This window comes from Carassius auratus, chromosome 9, assembly GCF_003368295.1.
Source record: "Carassius auratus strain Wakin chromosome 9, ASM336829v1, whole genome shotgun sequence".
Classification (NCBI taxonomy): Eukaryota; Metazoa; Chordata; class Actinopteri; order Cypriniformes; family Cyprinidae; genus Carassius; species Carassius auratus.
Genome location: NC_039251.1, coordinates 34,815,907 through 34,837,407, shown reverse-complemented (window position 1 = coordinate 34,837,407; position 21,501 = coordinate 34,815,907). Strand labels below are relative to the sequence as shown.

Below are 21,501 nucleotides of genomic sequence, written 5' to 3'. Positions count from 1 at the left end.
CGAAGCAGTTCGATGTTCCCTCAAAGGGGAACATCTCGGGTTACGACTGTAACCCTTGTTCCCCAAGAAGGGGAACAAGAACTGCATCCCTTCACCACACCTCCCCCTGCCTGGGAGCGCTTGCTTCATCACAGAAGTTGTCTCTATTGTGTGCCGGCGTTCTGTTTATAGCTTCCGCATATGCTGTCACACATTACGTCATGACGCAACACCAATCAAGATTGGCTCAGTTTCATTCATACTTCAGAGGCGCTATGCTGAGGGACTTCCCCCAAAGTGTCGTTTGACACAGTTCTCGTTCCCCTTCTCGGGGAACAAGGGTTACAGTCGTAAATGTTTAATGTTTAAATATCAAAACGAGGCACAGTTGTTTTTATATCGTTGTATTTCTGAAGGAAGACTTGCATGTTATATGCCTGATAGCAGCGTATGAGCATACCAGCTCTGCTTTGTTTACAGCTGTTACTGAGGAAACCTCTATTTCTGGTGCTTTATGTCTATGCTTTAAAACATCTCCTGTTGGCAAAGAATGAATTTGCATTTTCATTAAGTCCTCCTGATCCACGCAGCAAACATATTTAGTTTGTTATCAAAAATATCTACTCTAGAGGGACTTGACTGTTGTTATTGATTCTATTTGGAGTCTACCGGATGTTAAGTTAGGTCCACAAAAGCGCTTACGCGCATTAACGTTTGTTTATGTTGATGCCGTTGAAACCAGAAACATTCAAATACCAATTCTGCTTGGAAAATGATAAAAATGATAATTTTAATTTATTATTATTATTATTATTATTATTATTATTTTAGTTTGAAACCCTGCTTTATGCAACTGTCCAGTATTAGTATTGGTATCAGAATCGGCCAATAGTTGTTTGTGAAATTAGGTATCATATCGACCAAAAAAAATCCTATTTCATAATAATATCATTGTTTCAGTCAATAACTTCAGTCCTCCCAAACTACTTTGTGCTGTGCTAGCGGTCAATTATGTGTGTGTGTGTGTGCGTGTGTGTGTGTGTGTGTTTGTGTGTACCTCCAGAGGGCAGCGGTGCTCTCCTCACAGTCCTTCAGTGTCAGCGTCAGTCTCACTCGGCTGCACTGAGCCAGCAGCAGCTCTTTGTGAAACTTGCGTGACGCCTGTTCGTTCGACGACACACTCGGCTGACACAGGTACTCCTGAAATAAAGCAGAGAGAAGTGCTAGGGATTACACAGATCAGAAGAGAGTCAGATTATCAGGAACATTACCCCCCATGAGCCACTGAAACCTTTCATGATGAACAAACTGAAAACGAAACAACCTTCTTACTCAAAGAGCATTTACAGAAAAAAACAAGTCACGATGTCAGAACACCCCCCCCCCCCCTAAAAAAACAACAACAAACAAAACAAAAACAATGATCGAATTTACAATATACACGTCAAGGAAAGCGATTCAGTGCATTCATTCACAGCGAGGAACTCTCACTGATATCTTGTATGTCTAGCAAACACATCTGAGCTTTACTATATTTGATGAGCTCTACATGTGCAGGTTGATCAATGTTTATATGTGAATACACATTGTTGATCATATCACATGATCAGATTAAACCACATGGATCACTGTCATAAAATGTCTCTACAGACTTTTTGAAGCATCAAAGTTTTGCTTAAGTGATATTTAAATGGAGGTTTAATTTAGATTACATCTTTCTGAAGACAGACAAAAGTCTTATGGGTAATCAATTTTGGGTGAACTATCCCTTTTAACTCTTTAAGACCTGAAGGCATTGGTTTTCAGCGGGAGATACACAATTAATGGCTCATAACTCCAAAACTGTAGAATGGAGAGACAGAAGGTAGGTATCAGTTGATAAAATCAACTGGAGGGGGGGGGGATAATTTAAATTTGGATATTCTTGTGCTGAGAAAAAGGTGAAGAAATATGTAAGAAAAAAAATTGTTCTTAAGGATAAAAAAATTAAAAATTCTTCCTTGATATTTACTACGGAAAAGAATAAGATAGGAGAAACTCTTTTTATATTGGTTATGTTCACCCACATATGGATTATATTTGATTTACATTTTTGGTGATACATGAAATAATCAAAAGTTACAGCATGTGGGATCAAGGTAGCCTTTTTCTTATACCTAAATTGTTGTTTTCTTAGTGTCTTATACATATTCTATAGTTTCACTCAAGTTTAGTTAAAGGCCCAAACAATTATGCTGGTTTTATTCTACTAAGTGAGATCTTTCCAGTGTCATGTGACACAGCTTTTTAAAAACGCTCTCCAAAGTGGATAAATCTGAAAATGCAATTTTCACGTTGTAGTGTGGACTCTGAAAACGGAGGCTTTTGAAAACAATGATGCAAGTTTAGTCATGTGACGCATATTATATGCTTTCACACTATTGCTGTAGATGTGTTACTTTGTACACTCTTCATATGTCAGTCCTGCAAAGATGAAAGCAATGAGCATAACTTGGGGGTGAAGTCTTCACTCACTGTACAGAGGAATCCCTCTGGACAATAAATCTGCTCCCCTGTTCATTTTTCCTAGAACATGCATCACGCACAATGACAGGAGGTTCCTGCTGCTCCACATAATCCGTTCTTTCGCTAACAAGTGAAGCTTGTGAGAACGCACTGCTCCCTGTCTGTTTATGTAGGCGATCACCATTGTATTGTCTGTCCTGACCAATACATGATGATTCTTGAGAAAATGCACACAATTTCTCAGAGCTAGTAACACTGTCATTAGTTCTAGAAAATGTATGTACTTCTCTTTCAGTGCCAGAGACCAAACTCCCCTCACTGTTCTGCCCTCGAACACTGCCCCCCAGCCCATGAGAGATGCATTTGTTGTCACCACTTTTCTCAATAGTACAGGACCCAGAGGACATCCTGTCCTGAGAAAAGACAGGGCTCTCCAATGACAGAGAGCGCTCATGCATTCTGGTGAGATGCTCACTCTGTGGCTGAGACATCTCGTGGGGCGAATGCCCTGTGATGCTGTCCAGTTCTGAAAATCCCACATTCTCAGCAGTCCCAGGGGAACCCCTGACACTGTAGAGATCATCAGACCCAGTAGTCAAAGACACATTCTGAAAGAGACTAAACTACCTTGTTGAAAGTGGGAGAGGCAAGTGAGAAATGTTTTGATGCACTCTTCTGATGGGAACGATGGAAACCTCACTGAATTCAACCTGAGACCCAAGAAGACTATTTCCTTTGAAGGAGTTAGACAACTCTTTGTTTGGTATATCTTGAAACCTAATCTCTCCAGATGTGTCACTAGTGTGTGTGTGTATCGCTCTCTGCTTTATGCGGAGATGGCACGCAGATTAGCAGATCGTCCAGATAAGATGGAACTCTGAATCCTCCGTTCCTTAACAGTGTCAGAGCCACTTCCACACATTTGGTAAATACCATGGGTGCCAAAGCCACGCCAAAGGGGATCCTCATATACTCGTATGCTGTGCCCTGATAAGTGAACCTCAGATATTTCCTGTGAGCAGGAAAAATATCTATGTGATATATCTATGTAAATATTCATCCTTGAGGTCCAATGAGGTGAACCAATCCCCTTGACGAATACACTGACACAAAGTTCTGAGCGCCATTTCCTCGAATAACTCCGCTTGATAGGCTGTAAGGAGGGACGTCACATTCAAAGCACATACGGCCAGGGCAGAAGATTTATAAATCTTTTTAAAAACGGAGGCGGCGAAGCGCTCTGTTTTCCATGGCAACGAGGCCCCAGTTGAATAGAGCGCTGCCCTGCAGCTCGGATTCAAATGATTTGACACAGATGATTCTGAAGGGGAGGATCTGCCATCCCCAAAACTTCTATTCACTGGACATCTAGCCTCGAGAAGCCCCTAACAGGTACTTGGTAGGAAAAAGGCTCCCAAAACCTCTTCATTTCAGCCACACAAGCCAGGATGGTTGGAATAAATTGCCTCACAGGAGGGAGACGTGACGGAAGTCTATTTCCGTCATACAAGTCTCTTTCAGCTCCTTTATCTGCTGATGTAGGCCGACCACCGTGGCTGGGTGCAACATCATCCTGGGAGGATTGGTGCCATCTGCCTTGGAACACCCAGGCTTGTATGGGACTCAACCTCTCTCTAGTGTTCACCTAAATGCTTCTGGCAGACTATTGCCTATGTGGCAAGGCCTAGTTTTACCTTATTTTGTTACAAAGACATTTTAAATCACACATTCAACAGGACACCTACCACAGGGACAATGGCTGAGAGGTCCTTAAAGGGCTAGTGCCATCCTCTGGGAGTCATAGACTAAGGGGGGGACTATGTGACACTGTCACACAAAGACACATGTTTTTACCGCTCAATATATATTAGGATGGTTTTATGTATACAGTATTGTTCAAAATAATAGCAGTACAATGTGACTAACCAGAATAATCAAGGTTTTTCGTATATTTTTTTATTGCTACGTGGCAAACAAGTTACCAGTAGGTTCAGTAGATTCTCAGAAAACAAATGAGACCCAGCATTCATGATATGCACGCTCTTAAGGCTGTGCAATTGGGCAATTAGTTGAATTAGTTGAAAGGGATGTGTTCAAAAAAATAGCAGTGTGGCATTCAATCACTGAGGTCATCAATTTTGTGAAGAAACAGGTGTGAATCAGGTGGCCCCTATTTAAGGATGAAGCCAACACTTGTTGAACATGTATTTGAAAGCTGAGGAAAATGGGTCGTTCAAGACATTGTTCAGAAGAACAGCATACTTTGATTAAAAAGTTGATTAGAGAGGGGAAAACCTATAAAGAGGTGCAAAAAATGATAGGCTGTTCAGCTAAAATGATCTCCAATGCCTTAAAATGGAGAGCAAAACCAGAGAGACGTAGAAGAAAACGGAAGACAACCATCAAAATGGATAGAAGAATAACCAGAATGGCAAAGGCTCAGCCAATGATCACCTCCAGGATGATCAAAGACAGTCTGGAGTTACCTGTAAGTACTGTGACAGTTAGAAGACGTCTGTGTGAAGCTAATCTATTTTCAAGAATCCCCCGCAAAGTCCCTCTGTTAAAAAAAAGGCATGTGCAGAAGAGGTTACAATTTGCCAAAGAACACATCAACTGGCCTAAAGAGAAATGGAGGAACATTTTGTGGACTGATGAGAGTAAAATTGTTCTTTTTGGGTCCAAGGGCCACAGGCAGTTTGTGAGACGACCCCCAAACTCTGAATTCAAGCCACAGTACACAGTGAAGACAGTGAAGCATGGAGGTGCAAGCATCATGATATGGGCATGTTTCTCCTACTATGGTGTTGGGCCTATTTATCGCATACCAGGGATCATGGATCAGTTTGCATATGTTAAAATACTTGAAGAGGTCATGTTGCCCTATGCTGAAGAGGACATGCCCTTGAAATGGTTGTTTCAACAAGACAATGACCCAAAACACACTAGTAAACGGGCAAAGTCTTGGTTCCAAACCAACAAAATTAATGTTATGGAGTGGCCAGCCCAATCTCCAGACCTTAATCCAATTGAGAACTTGTGGGGTGATATCAAAAATGCTGTTTCTGAAGCAAAACCAAGAAATGTGAATGAATTGTGGAATGTTGTTAAAGAATCATGGAGTGGAATAACAGCTGAGAGGTGCCACAAGTTGGTTGACTCCATGCCACACAGATGTCAAGCAGTTTTAAAAAACTGTGGTCATACAACTAAATATTAGTTTAGTGATTCACAGGATTGCTAAATCCCAGAAAAAAAAAAAATGTTTGTACAAAATAGTTTTGAGTTTGTACAGTCAAAGGTAGACACTGCTATTTTTTTGAACACACCCCTTTCAACTAATTGCCCAATTGCACAGCCTTAAGAGCGTGCATATCATGAATGCTGGGTCTCATTTGTTTTCTGACAATCTACTGAACCTACTGGTAACTTGTTTGCCACGTAGCAATAACAAATATACTAAAAACCTTGATTATTCTGGTTAGTCACATTGTACTGCTATTATTTTGAACAATACTGTATATAATTGAGTTTTAATGGTTTTACATGTTGTATTAGCCATTTTAATCATCTTAATTATTTTAGTGTGTGTATGTCTTTAACTGTAAATAGGTCGACCTGTAATGTGATCAGTCACATGACAGGAATAAGGAACTAGACCAGGCATTACAGAATGTAAAATAATAGAGCACAAAAAAATGCTATGTAGAACAGTACAGAGTAGCACAAATCTATTCAACATTTATATAAAAAATATGAAAACAATGTTTATAAAACATATAAAATAAAATAAATAAAATATGTAAATACGAGCACATAAATAGATTAAACATAGTTAATAAAGTACTACTAAAATAAAATCTCTTAACAGCCGGGCTTTAGAAAATTTGCATTTTTCCAATGCACTATTAAACAAAATTAACTTGTTTTTGAAAGCTTCAAAGATGGGAGACATTTTCAAAAACCGACATTTATGAATAAAAAATTTTGCCAATAAAAGAAGATTATTATTTCCAAATTCTGTATATTTATCATCCAACTGAAAACCATATTTGATAATATCAAAAGCTAGAACTGGAAAAAAAAGTTTTACAGGCTAACCAATTCTGGAGAGTTGACCAAAACAATTTGGTGTGAGCGCATGAAAAGAAGAGATGTTCCACCGTTTCAGTTTGAGAATGACAGAAAGTACATGTATTAATACCGATATTGAATCTATTGTGTAGGAAATCATTTGAAGGATAAATGTCATTCAGTAATTTAAAGTGAATTTCCTTAACTTTCGGTGAGACTGGATAAGAGAGATAACTAGTTCTTATCTTTGAAATGGTTTTCGGAGTGAAATTCTTGAGAAGAAAATGCCTCTTTAGTTGAGCTGGAAAGTAAGTAGCTGTAAGGAGAGACCTTAACAATTTGTTATTAAATTTTTTTGTCAACAAATTGGACACCATCAAAAGACAGACTAGGTACTTGTACTACAGGTGATATATACAGTAATGTCCCTTTAATTAACTGAATTAGTGCTGAAGGGATAGCCTTAATTATTTTGTTATATTTGGTTCTAGAACATAAAATGTTGTATTTAACAATAAAGTCATTATGTCCTAGTAGGTTACCACTGCAGTCAAATAAATGTAACAGTGACCACACTCCCTGATCCATCCAGTCTTTATAATAAATTGACTTTCTATTAATCAAAATGTATCTGTTGTTCCATATTGAAGTTGTATGTAGCGAAAAGTTATGTTTGTATAACATCTTCCAGTATTGGAGAGGCTGTTTATGAAAATCAGCCAATTTGAGGGGTAATTTAGAAATATCAAAATCACATTTAAGTAAAAAATCTATTCCGCCAACACTCTCAAAGATCATCTTGGGGAAAGAAAACCAAAAACCATTACTATTTTTCAAAAAAGACTGCAGCCATTTGAGTTTAATGGTACCGTTCATTGATTCAAAATCAATCACATTTAAGCCTCCATCTTGAAGAGATTTCACTATATCGTTTTTCCTAATGTAATGATATTTATTTTTCCAAATAAAATTGTAATGATTTTGATTAATTTTTTTCATCATATTGTCTGACCACGGTACACAATATGAAGGGTAAATAAGTCTGGAAAGACTTTCCATTTTAGTTAAAAGAATGCGTCCAAAAATAGAAAGATCCTTCGGATGCCAGCTATTCAAAATAGTTTTAGATTTGGTCACATTATTTTCAATGTTCAGATGTTCTCTTGAATTTTTTACTTTGGAAATTCTAATTCCTAAATACTTAACTTCAGTTTTGATCGGAATATTAGCTACAACCACTTGTGACTGGTCATGAATAGTTAAAACTTCACATTTATTTTTATTCACATTCAAACCCGAGGCTTTTGAGAATAGCGAAATCTCAGACAAGCCATGAGGAATTTGTGAAAAGTCTTTTAGGAAAAGAGTGGTGTCGTCTGCTAGCTGACTAATGATCAAAGAAGTTCCCATCACAGTCAAAGGTTTTATATTTTGATTATGTTTTAAGAAAATTGCCAAAAGCTCAGCAACTATAATGAAGAGTAGCGCTGATGTGGGGCATCCTTGACGAATACCTCTTTTAATCATAAAACGTTGTGTAGTCCCAAATGGCCAGGATATTGAGCTATTGATGTCGTAATAGAGGGTAGAAATTAATTTCAAAAATTTATCGCCAAATCCAAAATATTTCAGAACTTATAAAATAAAAGGATGTGTTCAACAGTATCAAACGCTTTGTAGAAATCTAAAAAGAGAATAGCTCTGTCATCTTTAATGAGGTGATTATAATCTAGTAGATCCAATACAAGTCTAATATTGTTAAAAATAGATCGATTTTTTTAGAAAACCTGATTGTGTCTCACTGATTACTTGCAGTAAAACCTCCTTTAATCTGTCTGCTATAACATGAGAGAGTATCTTATAATCATTGTTTAGCAAAGTAATTGGACGTAAATTATCTACAATCCTCTTATCTTTCCCTGCTTTTGGAATAAGAATAATAAGACCCTGCTTCATTGTGGATGTCAACATCTCATTATTAATAACGTTGTTTATGGCTTTAAATAGAAAGTCTCTTAAGTCCTCCCAGAAAAATTTGTAAAAAGCAGCAGTTAAACCATCCTGACCAGGAGCTTTACCAGTTTTTATTTTCTTAATCACTCAATGGCAAATTCTCTGATCTTATATTTTAAATATTCCCATCTGTTCATGTATGTACCAATACTGACATCAATATAAATCTTTTTAATCAAACCCTTAACAGTGCTTACAAATTCGTCACAGTTCAAAAGATCTGCATTCAATTTCCAATAATCCTTTTTGAAAGTTGGTTTGTTTTCAGGACTCAACTGCAGGACTAAAACACTGTGATCAGTTAAAGGAGCTGTAGAAATAGAAATATCAGCTGCAGTTAAATATATCTGAAGTACCTAACCACAAATCAATTCTGGACTTATAATTCCCATTTGGTTTTATCCAAGAGAATTGAGTGGACTGTAAATTTATTTCCCTCCACAGGTCGATTAAGCTATTATAATTTAAGAAATCAAAGATTATTGGATTCCACTGATTAACATTGTGTCTGGGAGGACTTCTATCAAGCCATTCATTGGACACTAGATTAAAATCCCCACCTAATAAGATGTTACTGGTATGGGATTGCTGTTTTAATTCAAATAAAACATCAGATATTTTCTCTAGCATGTTCTTATTTTGAGAGGGTAAAACATATCCATAAACATTAACCAAAATCAAATAAGAACCTTCAATATTTAGCACTACTGCCAACCAGTGACCGGGCTCATCACTCTGAGAAGTCACCACATTTCCTGGACATCCATTAAGACAAATAGCCATCCCGGCGGAATAATTAGTATAAGACACCTCTACTTATATTCTTAAAATCAATCCAACCCTCTTATCTATTTTAGACCAAAGGAGAAAAAAAAAATCTTATGAAGAATAATCCGTTTTGTGAAACTATCACATTTAAATCTCTTCAGTTATCCGCATGAATGCGACGGCCGTCAATATAACCGTAGGCACCTCTGTAGTATGCTTTTTGTCCCGCGTTTCTGGCCTGAGAAATCTTTGGCCAAAGTTTCTCTCTTTCAAGGCGATCTTCCTTGGACAGGTTTTCAGCAAAATGGATGCCTTCCGTTTTACAGATGGATGATTCCTTGGACTTTCTCCATATTCCGTCACGATGTAGGCGTCTGGTGAATTGGACACTCACCTGACGATTCCTCCCGTCTTCATGTCTTCCAAGCCGGTGCACTGTGTCCACAGAGTGCTCCATAACATCTGCCCATTCGGGAGCGATCCTACCGAGGATTTTGACGACAGCATTTCTAATATCTTCTCCCATGACCTCCTTCAATCCTTTAATCCTTAAATTCCATCTCCGGGAGTAACGATCCTTCTCTCTCGCTTTCTCTTTCAGCATATCAACTTCTTTAGGCAGGAGAAGGGCCTCATTCTCCAAGCCAGCTATCTTTCCTTTGCATTCTTGTACTTCCCCAGCTTGAAATTCTAGAGACTTTGCCAGACTTGGTATCATCACAGAGTTGTCGGTAAGCTTTTTGTTTAAATCCGCCATCTTGTCATCTTGTTTATCGAATCTTATGTGAAGAGCTTGAACGGCATTCAATATATCAGTTGCAGTTGGACTCTGGTGCTCTCCTTTTCGTAGGAGTTAGAGGTGGAGAATCAGACGTATCCTCAAAACTCCTCTTTCCTCCGCTGCCATTCTCCGTCTCCATATCTGACCCGCAGTAATCATGTTCAGCAGGGGATAGGGAATTCCCCTCCGTTTCTTCTTCATTTGGCCTCTTGTCGTTTTTGTCTTTCTTTTTTTGTTCCTTTGGCATTTTGTAAAACCACCGTCACGTTTGGAGGGTATCGCAGTTCAATTACCACTTAGAGGTATCTTTAGCACCAGACCTTCGGCGAGTGTGACTACTCAGTACGCCATCTTGCCGGAACCCACTAGACCAGAATAAAGCAGGCAGCATGACAAACAGACCGGGTCTTTGACTGATCACTGCTGCTGGATTGAGGAGTTACTTTCCAGGACTTGCCATTCCAGCATCTCACTTTTATTGGATTATCACTTCTTTGGATTGTATACTGTATAGGCCACACGGTGGACACTTTTACATTGGAACTTAAAATACGCTGGATTTCTTAAGGACTGTTTTAAGGGTATGGAAATGAAAGACTCTCTGCTTTTAACAGCCTAGGATTTCTAGTTTTATTGTGTTGTTTTAAGTTCATTGTGAATATTGTAAATACACCATTTATTCATTCTACGTCTTTTTGTTTTTTGTTGTCATTCTACATCTTTTTAAAATGCTTATTTTATCTCACACAGTTTAAACTGATCCCATTTTATATTAATGTAATTCGGCCGATAAGGACGATCGTTACAAAAGGTGGAGCTATATTCAACTGTGTGTTTTTAATATGCATGTTATTGTGTGTGGAGAGCTACGCTGGGTGTGGATATATTGAATGCTCTGTGGAGAGACACTTCCCCACTCTCCCAGGGTGTTTCAGTGACCTAGAGTGGTTATGGGGAATGTCCCTTCCTGTGTTAAAGGCAAACTATGTAAGTTTTCCCCATTAGAGGCTTAAGGCAAAGTTTGATGACGTTTTGAATGAGGATCTTCATAGATGATATTTAATTAAAAATTGTATTACCTGTACCTTCCACAGTAATTCAACCACCAAATAATATATACAGAGAAAGTGAGAAATGTCTTACTTGCATCATAAGTACATCTGCACTTTGTTTATGATGAGAGAATTTGCTTGAGAGCTGAATTCAGTTAAAAAACTCATCTGAACACCTGATTGGCCATTGCAGTCCTAAGCTCAACAGACTTGTGTATGATTGGTTATAATGCACAACACTGTAAAACACTTAAAAGACTTAAAAAGAATCATGGCACAACATTAGCAGATCTAAATTTAATGCTGCAGTCAACACTTCCTCTTCATTTTCACTTTATGTGCGACAGCCATAATGGAATAAGTTTTAGTGTACAGCAGCATTTGTGTGTTGCCAAAGTGTGTACAAGTGGAAATATGATGGGATATGAGGATATTATGTCATTGATAGATAACATTGACCAGGGACAAGATATCATTTTAAATGGGAATGTCTCTGGATTTACAAATCCTCTGGAACTTTTGGGATAAAGCAAGTACACAACTGGATGCAATATTTCACACAGTGCAATTCGTTTTTGGATATTTTATTATGAAAATTTTACAAATGTTGCCTTTATGGGTTCAGGAGTGGGCTGCGTCCCAGGCTTCTGGGTATATTTAAATGGGCAGTCCTTGGGTTTGGGCTAAGTAGATTCCTTTTAGGCCCCTCTGGGGTCGAAGCCCACACCGGTGCAGTTTGTCTCATATTTTCTTGATGATCATTTTTGATCATACAGATATGAATAAGGTATCATTTGAAACAGCAAAGTGTCCACTTTAATTTGTGTATAGTCATAATAACAACAAAACAATATACTTTTGTAAAATAAAGAAAATATATAGGGTGTGCTCTCTGCCGTCTCTGTCACCTCTCTTCACATACAGGTACATCGCAATAAATGCAAAAGTTAATTTATTTTTTTGAGTAATTTAACTCAAATTGTGAAACTTATGTATTAAACAAAATCAACACACACAGCCTGAAGTAGTTTAAGTCTTTGGTTCTTTTAATTGTGATGATTTTTGCTCACATTTAACAAAAACCCACCAATTCACTATCTCAACAAATTAGAATATGGGGACATGCCAATCAGCTAATCAACTCAAAACACCTGCAAAGGTTTCCTGAGCCTTCAAAATGATTTCTCAGTTTGGTTCACTAGGCTACACAATCATGGGGAAGACTGCTGATCTGACAGTTGTCCAGAAGACAATCACTGACACCCTTCACAAGGAGGGTAAGCCACAAACATTCATTGCCAAGGAAGCTGCTGTTCACAGAGTGCTGTATCTAAGCATGTTAACAGAAAGTTGAGTGGAAGGAAAAAGTGTGGAAAAAAAAGATGCATAACCAACCAAGAGAACCACTGTTTTATGAAGATTGTCAAGCAAAATCGATTCATGAATTTGAGTGAACTTCACAAGGACTGGACTGAGGCTGGGGTCAAGGCATCAAGAGCCACCACACACAGACATGTCAAGGAATTTGCTGAACTACTGACAACATCAGATGCATCTTACCTGTTGTTCACTCTTCAGATACAAAATACTAAAATAATTTTCCGAAAGGACAATAAACTAAATTAAACTTAACTAAATGAAACTAAACTAAACTAAACTAAAAGGTTAAGCATAGAGTGCCATGTAGATGAGCTCATGGGAACTAGATGTTAAAGCTACATGTCCTCTTCTTTTTCATGTATTTTAGCAATGTGGGGGATTTTCTAAGATCTAAATGATGAATCTGATTTGATGGATTAGCTCTTTTTAATCTGTGAATTTTCTGAAAATGATATGGCATTTTTCCATCATATTTACATGTTTCATGAAGTTACAAGCGAAAATGTCACATGAAAGCTACCAAACTAAAATAAAGTGAAAAAAGTAAAGTTTTTATTTATAAAACATTTTGTTCTTGCCTTTTGTAAAGTATTACGTCCTTAGGAACGGTTAGCATTTCTGTGTCTTTTGTTTCTCTTTTCTGTGTCTTTTTGCCTCTCTTGTACTGTCACGAATAGGCCGATGCTGATTTGCTGTTTGGCCTGTCAATCATCTGTGACGAGTTGATTGGGTGTGCCCTGTGAGGGGGTGATCCTAATCATCCCAACGCTTGACACCTGGAGAAGCGCTACTTAATGTCACAGCGCGGTAGAGACGGCGCCGTGGAAAGTGCAAAGTCTGGGTCCAAATGCAGGGAAGAGACACTTTATTATAAAAAGAACAAAAAGGCCAACAAGGCAAAACAAAACTGGCACAAACACGATCACTGGGAAACCACACACAACTCGAGGAACACTATAGAAACAAAGATCAACATTTACAAGTACAATTAATCCAGGCAGGACAAGTGGTGGGAGAGAGGAGAATATATGTAGGTGAACAAATGGGAATCAGCTGTGTGTGTCTAAGTGAGTGAGCGGATGCAAAACAGGTGTACCGAGTGAACCAGGTGTATCGTGAATGATGAATGAGTCCGGGAGATGGGGAAGTGTCGCCCTCTGGTGGTGAGAGGGAGGAACACCGGGTCCGGACTCATGACACTTAAGGGAGATGCTACTGCCAGTGCAAGAGAGATACTTTTTCCTTTGATTTTGCCTGTGCTGTGCCTTGTTTGACTTAGTTTTGTTAAGTGAGTTTGTCATGTGTATATTGCATGTTGTGATTGAACTCCTCATCTGTGAGATTTGAAAGTTTGAAATAACTCTTCAAAGCTGGGTTAAGTTGGAAGGAGGAAAGGAGTTTAGGTAAGCATGTCATGTGACATACATTTACACACATTTAGATTTAATTTTGTCTATGCACACTAGTTTAGGGATTTGTGCCACCCTCTGTTTTTTTGGTTTGATTAGTTAGAGTAGTTTAGTTACGACGTCACGGATGTTGAAGACGTTTTCTTTGATCCTTTTGTTTTAAGTTTGGGAGTAGATGGAAATGGTTTAGTTAGTTTCCTTTTTGATTGTTATTTTATTTGACACAATCCAGGTTTCCCCTTTTTCCTCCTCAGTTCCTAAAAATTATCTTTGTTTAAATATTGGTTTTCTTGATGTAAAATGGTTATTATTTTGCATTTATTTAACTTTATGTGATTCTCGTGTCTCTTTGTTTTCTCATTTCATTCAGTGATATGGTTGACAGGTGCCCAAACTGGTTTAATGTTCCACTTCTCAATCCCTAGATTGTTAAGAGCTAAACAAGGGTCGTAACATAATGGGGGATCGTCCGGGATGCAACTGAATTAATAAGGAACCAGTTCATGACACCGTCTCTTGTATCACTGGGTGTATTGAGAATATGTATGTGCGGTTGAACAGCATCATAAGGATGGTTATGTTTAGTTTGGAAAGGTTTCTTGAAAGTCCCTCGCTAGAAGAATTAGATAGTTGTAGGAAGGATGACTTGGTGATGATAGCAAGTCATTTTCAGATTTCAGTAAATAAAAATGCTCTTAAAAAAGAGATTAAGTTTGAGGTATATAATCGATTAGTGGAGTTGAATGTGCTTGTGTTGCCGGAGAATGCTACAGTTGGGGACAGTGTGGAGGTGGATACTTTTGGTAAGAGTGAGAATGTGAGTGAGGAGGAGCTAACGCCTATGGCGGAGGCTGAGGTCAGAAAGGGGTTGCCTCCATTGAACCATTCTCCCCTATGTATGTTTGCTCAAAAGAGGAAACGAGACTTAAGGTCCGTTTGGCCCGTTTGCAACTTGACTCAAAGGAATAGGTGCAGGCTCGAGAGGCGGAGATGAATTTGCGGTTACAAATTTGAAATCGAGGTGGAGACGCAGGTAAAAATGAGACAGCTGGAGCTTGACGCAATGCGAATTGTGGGAGGGTCCGCTGTGCTACCAGATCTCCCTCGAGTTAGTCCCGCTGCCACTGTTGAACGTTCTCCCATTGTAGTGCCTATTCCTACTGTTGCCCCGATGTCTGCTTCATCCAAAACAACCGAGTCATTCGATGTTGGTAAAAATTTTATCTTAGTGCCACATTTTCGTGAGACTGAGGTAGATTCATACTTTAGTGCCTTTGGGCGCATTGCTATGTCTTTTTGGTGGCCAAAAGAATGTTGGGCTTTGTTATTGCAATGTCGCTTATGTGGTAAAGCATTGGAGGTTTTCTCTACCTCTTTCCTTAGAGGACAGTTTGAACTATGACGCTGTAAAATTAGCAATTCTACGTGCCTACGAGTTAGTTCCAGAAGCATATCGGCAGAAGTTTAGAGGCCATAAGAATTCTACTCAAACCTTTGTTGAAAGGCACTTCTCTTTGATAAATGGTGTAGTGCAACTAAAACTGATGATTTTAATTCCTTAAGAGAATTAGTTCTGCTTGAGTAATTTAAGGGATGTTTATCCGAACTTGTGGTTGTCTATTTGAACGAACAGAAGGTTAGTTCATTGTCGCAAGCTTCTGTTTTAGCAGATGAGTTCATGCTCACTCATAAGGGTGTCTTTTTTGTGACACGCACAGAAAAGAGCATGACTGGTAGTCCATCTCAAACTCAAGGTGTTCGGGAGAAGTCTGGTATGTCGAAATCGAAAGAGCTAAGGGATTGTTTTTATTGGCATAAACCCGGATATTTGATTGCTGATTGCCCCGTGCTTATACGTAAGCAGCAGTCGAAGAACCCCAAGAGTGTTGCATTAGTTAAGACTTTACTACCATCTCATGTTGTACTGATGTTTGTGACACAAATTATAAACCTTTTGTTATGCCAGGATTTGTTTCTTTATCTGGAAAGGAAGAGGATCGGAGAGAAATCTGCATTCTCCGAGATACAGGGGCTATGCAGTCAATTATGCTGTCTGATGTATTACCGTTCTTGGATGAATCCTATTGTGGCTCAAACATTTTGATTCGTGGGATAGAAATGCAGGTAGTGTCTGTACCTCTGCATAGTGTCCATTTACAATGTACACTAGTTTCAGGTGTCGTGTGAGTTGAAATTCGTACTTCACTCCCTATAAAAGAAATTACATTCATCTTAGGAAACGATTTGGCTGGAGGCAAAGTGTTAAACAGCCCCTGAGGTGACTGATGTTCCGCAGGTTTGTCCAATTGTTGATGTGGTTAATTTGCATCCTGATGTGTTTTCTGCCTGTTCAGTTACTCGTGCTCAGTCAGGTAAATCATTGGACGAAGTTGATTTGGCTGACTCACTGATGGGATCGGCGTTAGCGGATGATGGGAAACCCTGTGGAACTAAGATAAATGGTGAAAATGTTTCTAAGGAGAAAAATTCAGACAATTTACTTGAAAGTTGTAGTTCGTTAGATCTGCTTGTTACTTGTTCTCAAATCATTATTGCACAGAATGGTGATCCCTCTTTGAGTAAATGTTTATCAGCTGTAATTAGCTCCAAGGCTGCAAAGAAGCCACCCAGAAAGTCAGGGTGCAATCGAAAGGTTTCATCAGACCTTAAAATCCATGCTTCGAAAATTCTTTATTGACACAAGTAGAGATTGGGATGAAGGAATTCCCTTAGTATTGTTTGCTGTACGTGAGAGTGTGCAGGACTCGCTTGGTTTTAGTCCGGCTGAGATGGTTTTTGGACAAAATCTTCGGGGACCTTTAAAGGTTTTAAAAGAACATATGAAAGAGAGTAAAACGGAGAAATTAACAAACGTCCTCGATCTTCTCTACCTGATAGGCAAAGACATGATGTGGTAGCTCTCATCACATCATTTCCCGTTCTATTTTCTGATGTCCCCTCCCAGACTAGGGTATTACAGCATGATATTGATGTTCGAGGTGCGAAACCGATAAAACAACATCCTTATAGAGTTAACGAGATTAAGAGAACTGCTATGAAGACAGAAACTGACTATTTGTTAGAGAATGATTTAGCTCACCAAAGTTATAGTCCGTGGAGCTCCCCATGTCTTCTCGTTAAGAAACCTGATGGTTCTTTTAGTTTTTGTACAGACTACCGAAAAGTCAATGCGATGACAGTGCCTGATTGTTATCTGCTCCCTAGAATGGAGGATTGTGTCGACAGTATTGGTTCTGCCAGGTTTGTTAGCAAACTTGATTTACTTAAAGGCTATTGGCAGGTTCCATTAACCCCACAGGCATCTGACATATCTGCATTCGTAACTCTGGATTAATTTTTACAATATCAGGTTATGGCATTCGGGTTACGAAATGCCCCTGCTACGTTCCAGCGATTGATTAAAATCGTCCTCGCTGGGGTTCCAAACTGTAAGGCATATTTGGATGATCTGGTGATCTTTTCTAATGACTGGGAAGAGAATTTGTCATTGTTGCGTACGGTGTTTGAACATTTAAAACATGCGTCTTTAACACTTAACCTTGCTAAGTTTGTGTTCGGTCAAGCCACTGTGACCTATTTAGGAAAGCAGGTAGGAAATAGACAAGTAAAGCCGGTAGAAGAAAAAGTGGTAGGCTATTACTAAGTTTCCTGTACCTGTTACACGACGAGAGGTAAGACGATTCTTGGGTATGATTGGTTACTACCGAGGGAGATGCTACTGCTAGTGCAAGAGAGAGACTTTTTGCTTTGATTTTGCTTGTGCTGTGCCTTGTTTGACTTAGTTTTGTTAAGTGAATTTGTCATGTGAATATTGCCTGTTGTGATTGAACTCCTTATGTGTGAGCTTTGAAAGTTTGAAATAACTCTTCAAAGCTGGGTTAAGTTGGAAGGAGGAAAGGGGTTTAGATAAGCATGTCACGTGACATACATTTACACACATTTATATTTTAATTTTGTCTATGCACACTAGTTTAGGGATTTGTTCCACCCTCTGTATTTTTGGTTTGATTAGTTAGAGTAGTTTAGTTATGACGTCACGGATGTTGAAGACTTTTTCTTTGATCTACTGTTTTTAGTTTAGGAGTAGATGGAAATGGTTTAGTTAGGCTCCTTTTTGATTGTTATTTTATTTGGCACAATCCAGGTTTCCCCCTTATCTTTGTTTAAATATTGGTTTTCTTGTGGTAAAATGATTATTATTTTACATTTTATTAAATTAACTTTATGTGATTCTCGTGTCTCTCTGTTTTCTCATTACATTCAGTGATATGGTTGACAGGTGCCCGAACTGGTTTAATGTTCCCCTTCTCAATCCCTAGATTGTTAAGAGCTAAAGAAGGGTCGTAACATAAAGGAAATTGCGTATTGATACAGCCACAGTTTTTGTTAAGTTAAAACAAATGTATTTTATTTCACTTAGCAAAGCAGCATTTCTCATGTCTGTTAAGTTTAAGTTAAAGTACTAGAAAAACTAAAACTAAGAATGAAAGAAAAAATAAAAACCATATGGACATATTTTCAAAATATTATGTGGAACTAAAATGAAAACAAATAAAAAGCTGATTCAAACAAAATGAATAAAACTTTGAAAATTATAAAGTTCAAAATAATAATAAAAAATTATAAAGTATTTAACTATACAAAATCAATACTAAATAGTATAGCTAAAATGAGAATTCTCCTCAAAACCTCACGATTCTTTCTATGTTAATGCTCAAACAGGAGAAATTTGCATGATGCTTATGTGTGATAATCAAATTAACTTCGGGTTAAAAGTTGCGAAACGCCCTGCCTCTTTTCAGCATTTAATGGAGTTGGTTTTAAGAGATGTTGATAATTGTAATGTATACTTGGATGATTTATTCTGCAACTTGGAATGAGCATATGTCATAACTGCAGACCGTTTTTATTAATCTTTCTAATGCTTCTCTCACACTTAACTTGAAAAAGTGTGAATTTGCCAAAGCAACTTTCCTTTACGTAGGTGAGCAAGTTGGACGAGGAAAGGTTCGCATAGATGCTAAAATCTATGCTATTCTGTCATATCCTGTTTCTATGATGATTTTTTAGGAATGGCCGGATACTATAGGTGTTTTTGTAAAAATTTCTCTACGATTGTGGCACCTTTGACAGATTTATGCGTCCTAAAAAACCTTTTTGTTGGTCTGATGTGTGTCGACATGCTTTCATGTGTGCAAAGTCTCTTCTTTCCAGTGCTCCAGTCCTGTCAACTCCTGATCTGTCCCGACCATTCACTTTGGAGGTGGATGCAAGTGCGACGGGAGTAGGAGCTGTTCTGTTGCAAGATGATGCTGACAGGTTTTCTCATCCTGTGTCTTTTCTGCTAAGTTCACTCAGCCTCAGCTGAATTATTCGACCAAAGAGAAAGAGACATTATCAATGTTACATACAGCGTTACAACATTTTGATGTTTATATGGGGGCTGCTTATCTGTTGTTGTTTTTACTGACCACAATCCATTGGTATTTCTGTCACGTTTGTATAATCATAACCAACACTTAATCATTGGGCCTTGATGGCCCAAAAATACAACTTAGAAATCAAGTACAAGAAGGGTAATGATAATATTGTTGCAGATGTTCTTTTGCAAGGATAATGTAGCCTCCCATGTATGTTGTAATTGCTTGTGTGGCTTCTCGTTTACACTCAACTCCAAAATATTTGTATGTTTGTTTTTTAGGTGGGGGAGTGTTACGGTCGGTGGCTTGGTCTCTGTCTGTTTTCTTTGTTTTGTCCCTCCCTTGTTTTTCTTGGCGTCGCTCTCAATCATTTTGGAGCATTATAGTACTCGTTTCACATGCAGTCTCTGGGTAGAAAGGTAACACATCTGCTAACACAAAAAACTGTGATCCCCCTGTATCGCCTAATATTTTCACCACGTACTGATCCTCAACCTTTTCAGTCAAAGACACAGAACCCACAAACACAAAATGTTTGAAACAGTCCTCAGCACTATCACTCAGAACAGGAGAAGATTGAGGAAAGACGGTTTTAAGCAACACCACTCCCCGAGACTGACCTACCGCATCATGTCGTGTTTGTTTCTTTTTAAGACTATAACATTCAGTGATAGAATGTTTCTATGACAATAGCTACACTCCATCCTAAACTTCACCCCTAAAGGCTTCACTTTATAATCAATATGGCAAACTTCGTTTTCTTTTTGAGAACTAAGTCCTGATTCCGAAGGAGATCTAACAAAGGTAGTTTTATGCATCAAAGCATATTCATCGGCCAAAATAGCTGCTTGTTGCACAATAGTTACTTTTTGTTCATTCAAATAAAGAGATTTACGTTCTGGGACTGAATTTTTAAACTCTTCAATAAGTAGAAGTTAATGCAGAGATTCATAATCAGTAGCCTTGCAGGCTTTAATCCACCTGTCAAATAATACACTGTTTTCCTGAGTAAATTCAACATACGTTTGGGAAGCAGATTTTTTAGTCATATGAAAACATTTCTCATACACATGCAAGATGGCATTTTTCACGGCATCATACTGAACGCTCTCCTCTAAAGATAATGACGCAAACATCTCCTGTGGCTTCCCCATGAGCTTACACTGCAGCATCAAGGAACAGGTTTCGTTTGGCCATTTTAAAACCATAGCTATATGCTCAAAAGCCTGAAAATATGATTCAACCCCTTTTTCTGTGAAAGGCGGCCCCAGGGCAATATTTTTCACCACAATAAATGCAGCTGTCGACGAAGAATCTGATATAAGGGCAGGCGCAGAATTAACATCATCATTTGCAACATAATTTAATGTCAATTCGCTGATACAGTTCTACCCGGCAGTCATTGAACTCATCCTCTGCACTTCAATTAACTGTCTGGTTCAGCTCAGCTATAAAAAAACTGACCACGTCAAACAGGCCGGACTGCTGAGCGAATCACAGGTACAACCCTCCTTCTGTCCAAGAACTGTACTTATCCAGAGTGACCAAAACGGCTGGCAAAATCACTCTGGACCCCTCACATCCAGCACACTCCCTCTTTGAACTGTTGCCATGTGGTCGACGCTATAGAGCACTGAGCACCAGAACTACCAAATACAGGAACAGTTTCTTCTCTCACACAATCCATCTCCTGAACAATTAAAGGGTCAGTTCAAACAAAAATGAAAATTAGCCTGTGTTAGCCTGTAACCCTTGGAATAGCAAGGACAATTTTTTTATAACTTTGATTTGATTCTTCTGAAAGAAGTAATATACACTTAGGTTTCCTTGAGGATGAGTAAGGGTGTATTCACATGTGTCTTGTTTGGTTCGATTGAATCAAGCTCAAGTTAATTTCCCACCTTGGTGCGGATCCTTTGAGCAAGTGTGAGTACAGAAATTTCACACTGGTGCATACCAAACAACTGAACCAAGAACCAGCAGAAGAGGTGGTTTCAGTTCACTTCCGATGAACTCTTGTACAATTGAATGGATGAGTCAATGAATAGATGACCTCAAGCAAACGTGTGGTTTTGTTGACATTTTCTGATTCACTTGCA

General features: G+C 38.5%; 1 protein-coding gene across 3 annotated transcripts in view; it reads right to left on the bottom strand.

Moving 5' to 3' along the window:
* The window catches only part of LOC113109138 (E3 SUMO-protein ligase RanBP2-like), a 145,084-nt gene that overhangs the window by 88,165 nt on the left and 35,418 nt on the right, over positions 1-21,501 (bottom strand). For all 3 annotated transcript variants that reach the window (XM_026272712.1, XM_026272713.1, XM_026272714.1), the window contains exon 6: positions 1,037-1,179. In XM_026272712.1, the coding sequence (XP_026128497.1) occupies positions 1,037-1,179 (143 nt within the window). The remainder of the gene's footprint in view (positions 1-1,036; positions 1,180-21,501) is intronic.